General features: G+C 38.4%; 1 protein-coding gene across 2 annotated transcripts in view; it reads right to left on the bottom strand.

Moving 5' to 3' along the window:
* AEBP2 (AE binding protein 2) overlaps nucleotides 1–5,043 on the bottom strand; it is a 61,678-nt gene that overhangs the window by 10,345 nt on the left and 46,290 nt on the right. For both annotated transcript variants that reach the window (XR_550206.1, XM_008568653.1), the window contains exon 5: nucleotides 4,167–4,291. Coding sequence is in view for 1 of the 2 variants with exons in the window: in XM_008568653.1 (XP_008566875.1) it covers nucleotides 4,167–4,291 (125 nt within the window). In the remaining variant the exon portion in view is untranslated. The remainder of the gene's footprint in view (nucleotides 1–4,166; nucleotides 4,292–5,043) is intronic.

Raw genomic sequence — 5,043 nt, 5'->3', positions numbered from 1 at the left:
ACCCACAATCGGGCACACTACCAGCACGTAATAACTTCGCATAGCATACGTTATTCGGAGATATACGATTTTCCCTTACTGAGCCTGAGGATTTCATTAAAAGGAGCTGCTCTAATGAAAGCATATGCAAGCTGGAGCGCCACTTTTTAAGTGATAACGTTATATATCATCATCACCACTATTCCCTTACATGTAGAGATACTGGGTCATTACTAGACCACCATTTCATCAGATCTATTGCCCTTTAAATTACTAAATGTTTGGTAAGCTTCAAACCTCAGTCCTTAGACTTCTTTCTCTTTTCTCTTTTCTATTCACACTTAAGTTAGTCCCTAGGTGATCTTATCTAATCTGATACCTATAAATAATACCACTGATATGCTAAAAATTCCCATATTTTTATCTGTAGCCACACCTCTCCTCTGAACTCTAAACTCTTACATCCACCTGCCTACGGGACAGAGCCACTACATGCTCTACAGGCCTTAACACATGTCCATATTAGAGCTCTTGGTATTCCTCTTTCCCCCAATCTGCTTCAACAGCCTCCATTAAATAGCAATTCCATCATTTTAGCCAGTTGCGAAGACCAAAAAGCCTTGGAGCCATCCTTTCCTCTTATTCTCAAACCCAGCATCTGATCCATCCATAATTCTCATCAGTACTAACTTTAAAAGACAGCGTGAATCTAATCCTTACCATCTCTACTGCAACCATTCTGGTCCAAGCTACTATCATTCTCACCTGAAATACTGAAAAGATAGATTCCCTTTTCTCCCCACCCTTGTTAAGAATGTGTTCTCAACACAGAAACCAAAGTGAGCATGTTAAAATCTACACATGAAAAAAACAACAGCAGGTTCTCTAGGGCAGGAGGTGGAGGAAGAGCTGTACTTGCAAAGCTATCCCCACCCTTGTTAAGAATGTGTTCTCAACACAGAAACCAAAGTGAGCATGTTAAAATCTACACATAAAAAAAAACAACAGCAGGTTCTCTAGGGCAGGAGGTGGAGGAAGAGCTGTACTTGCAAAGCTACACCAGGAAACTTGAGAGTGATGGGAATCTCCTCTATCTTAACTGTGGTGGTGCTTTCAAAGGTGAGTACAACTGTCAAAACTCATAGTATTGTATGCTTTAAGTGGATGCAGTTTATTATATTTAAAATACTAAATCAGAGCATGCCTACTCAAAAATCCTTCAATGGCTTCCCATCACACAAAATAAAAGCCAAGGTCTTAGTCTAGCAAGGTTCTCCCTCAATTACTCTCTCTTCCTCACTTATTCCTTCCAGCTGCACTAGCCTCCTCACTGTTTTTCAAATATACCTGGCACATTCCCACCTCAGGAAACTATACTTGACTTTCTCTCTGGCTAAAATGCTCATCCCCCTAATAACTGAATGGCTCATATCCTCACTTCAAGTTTTTGCAATTTTACAAATTTATCTTGTTCAGCATGTCTCTTCTACTAGAGTACAAGCATAGCTTTTTCATTTTATTTTAATCTGTTTTGTTCACTGCTGTATCATTAGTACCTAGCTCACAACAGGTGCTCAAAATTTCAGTGAATGAACAAATTTGCCCTAATGCCACACTATGGGTCTGGTGACCACATCTTACTGACCTTTTTAAAAAAAGAACAATTGACATCATAAACGTGTGTTCTCAAACTTCAAAGAAGGACTTCAAGAATCACTGCTAAGCAGACCCCTGCTCTTGCTGAGTCCCAACAAAATTTCCAGAGCAGCTATTTTAACTCTTTCTGGTCTACAAACCCTATAAATTTTTCCCCTCCAACTCTTTCCTTGTTTAGATAACTGCATTTCCTATGTTTTTTAAAAGAGAGTAAATATGATATGCCTTTCCTCAAACTCAAACTCATGCATCTCACGAAAAGGTTCCCTTTCCTCTTCCTACTTTCTTGCCTTCAATTCCACATCTTCAGTTCTTCACTCTCTCTCTCATATCCTTAGCTAATTACCAATATCCAAAGTTCTCCTCTAAATGTTTTAAAACTGGCCTTGAATTTACTGACACCTAACTACTGCTCTATTTTCTACTTTCCTTTTAATGCCACACATTTCAGTCCAAATAACACAAGAGTTCTCACCCAGGAATCCACGAAAGGGCCAGGGATAGAGTTCCATAAACCCTATGTAATGATAACATACACTATGTCACACAGAGAAAGCAACACCACCTTTGAAGTCCCTAGTTTCATCATTTGAAAAATTTGAGTTAAGAGGGAGCACTGGCTGTATGGTGACTAAAAATGCTCACAAATTAATTTATATAATACATTTAATAACTAACATTATGTCAAGCATGCCTCCAATTTAATTTTTTTTTTGGCAGCTGGACAATATGGTCTCCATTTAAATTTATTCCATAAATACAATCCATTATTGGTTACATTCTTGGCTCATTTAACTTGAATGGATCTTGTAATATTATATTTCTTACATTTATAGGTTAGTCCAGTCTAACCTAGACTGAGACTATATCAAACAAAAATGAAACACTACCAGATCCTTCTGCAACCTTCTTCAGTAAGTAGCTATAATATTTTGCCATTCAATTCCAATTTGACTATCCACAAAAACATACTATTAAAACACTTCCTTATCTTTAAAATGAAAACACAGCAGGGAGACCCAACACAGCAGATTGTAATAACGGAAGTTCAGGCAGCTACTTTTTACATTTGAAAAAAAAAAAAAAAGGCAAAAAGATAATAGGTGGTATATACAGAGCTAAAGAAAGTGAGCAAAATAGGTAAGAAATCAAAAGGAACAGCAAGAACAATGGAGGTAAGTATAAATATTAAAGTAAGTAGGAGTAACAGAAAAGCTAAATAATTGGGAAATAAGTATATACAGAAGAAAGGTGAAAATGCAAGAAAACCTCATTATTATAAGAAATAGGAAAAATAGAGACTAAAACCAAACCAGATACTGATATCAACAATGACATTTTATATTTAAATTTTCATGCATTTTGTTTAAAATATTTAAGTAACCCAAACTTAGTACATTTTATATTTCAACAGTCAAAGTTAAATACTTACTTTTCCAGGGATTCAAATTAGTGAGAGTCTGGTCTACAGTTTACTTTTATAAACTTACCTACACCAAACTACACCAGTTTAAAAGTGACTGGATAACAAAACGGCCAGGGGAATAAAAAAAAAAGAACAGCTCTCTATTAACTCCTAGTTAATTAAAAAATAAACTGTATTTAATTATTTATTCAAATTTGATACTTTCTACTTCTGTGTTTATTTATTCAAATTTGATACTTTCTACTTCTGTGTTGACAACATAGTCATTCAACAAATATATTGAATGCCTGCCATGTGCAAGGCACAATTCTAGGGACCTGGGATATATCGGTGGAACAAAACAGATTAAAAATCCCCTCCTTCATGAAGCTTTGATTTGATGGCCAAAGTTATCTTATTTTGTGTTTAACACAAACTTTGGATGTGTGTGCTGGAGGGTGAGGGAGGTGCATGCAGCACATAGGGATGTGAATGAAACTTTTTAGAGCTAAAAGCAGTCTAGTGTTCTTATTTTACAAATGAGGAAACCAGAGGCAGAAAATACACCTACTTTACCCAGAACCCAGTCTAATATCTAGTAGCAATGTACAATGCGCTACCCCAATATTCTTAAATAGCTCAAACTAAAGGCTAAAATACTCATCTTAACTGTAAACACGTAGAATTATGGGAATTATCTGCTTCATAAAAAATACAAGTAGTTTTTGGGCCGGCCTGGTGGCGCACTGCTACAGTGCGCCTCTTGGGAGCGTGGCGGCGCTCCCGCCGAGGGTTCGGATCCCACATACAGACCGGTTCCCGCTCACTGGCTGAGCGAGGTGCGGTCGCAACACCGAGGGTTGCGATCCCGTTGCCGGTCCCGGTCCGGTACGGGCGCGACACTGAGGGTTGCGATCCATTGCTGGACACGAAAAAGACAAAAAGGAGAAGAAAAAAAAATACAAGTAATTTTTAAAATACTGATAAAGCAGAATGTTTTGAGGCTTTTGCTAAAATGTATTCTCTTAGATTTTGAGCAATCTGAAATTATAATTGTGAAAGTCAAAATATATCTTTTGCAAACCAATATATATGATTTGGAGGAAATAAAAAAAAGAATACTTACAGTACTATGAAAAACAACACTGTGTCCCTTCCCTAAACTTTCTATATGAGCTGAGAGGTTAAAGCATATGGCTCGATGTCTTATCGCATCCAGTGTTTGTGCATCGAAGAAATCATGTGGTCGTGCTAAAAGTCAACACAAAAAAAGGTAAAGAATATTTAGAAAAATGTAACAGTTTGCTAAACACCCACACAGTCCATTTTCCACAAAAATAAGTAATAAGACTGAAACGAGTAATTAACAGCTACCTATCTAGTGTTCAAATGCGAGATATTCTTTGCTTTCAAAATACAGACTCTAGCTGAGAAGATAAAGATGTACAAAAGCAGAATTCACATGAATGAGTGAATGTGGGTTAATTCTGCCCCTTGGTGTGTAAGGTTCTAACCTCCGACCTCATGATTCCATGTTTCAACTACTTTCTTTTTCATAAAATTTTATCTTTCACTCCAGTATCTCTCCTCAGCACCAGTTCTACATTTTCCATAATCTGATGAACATTATCTGTACACCACACTGGGATCTCAAATTCACCCCATGACCAAACATATAAAATAAATTTCATGAACATTCTATAATAAAATGTAATCAAAATTTTTCCAAATTTGGGGGCCGGCCCGGTGGCGCACTGCGCTAGTGCGCCGCTTGGGAAGTGCGGCGGCGCTCCCGCCGAGGGTTCGGATCCCACATACAGACCGGTTCCCGCTCACTGGCTGAGCGAGGCGCGGGGGCTACACCGAGGTTTGCAATCCCGTTGCCGGTCCCCGGTTCGGTACGGGGGCGACACTGAGGGTTGCGATCCCGTTGCCGGTCCTGGTCCGGTACGGGGGCGACACTGAGGGTTGCGATCCGTTGCCGGACACGGAAAAAGACCAAA

Source organism: Galeopterus variegatus, unplaced genomic scaffold (assembly GCF_000696425.1).
Source record: "Galeopterus variegatus unplaced genomic scaffold, G_variegatus-3.0.2 Scaffold428, whole genome shotgun sequence".
Taxonomy (NCBI): Eukaryota; Metazoa; Chordata; class Mammalia; order Dermoptera; family Cynocephalidae; genus Galeopterus; species Galeopterus variegatus.
This window is presented reverse-complemented; position numbering and strand designations above follow the sequence as displayed.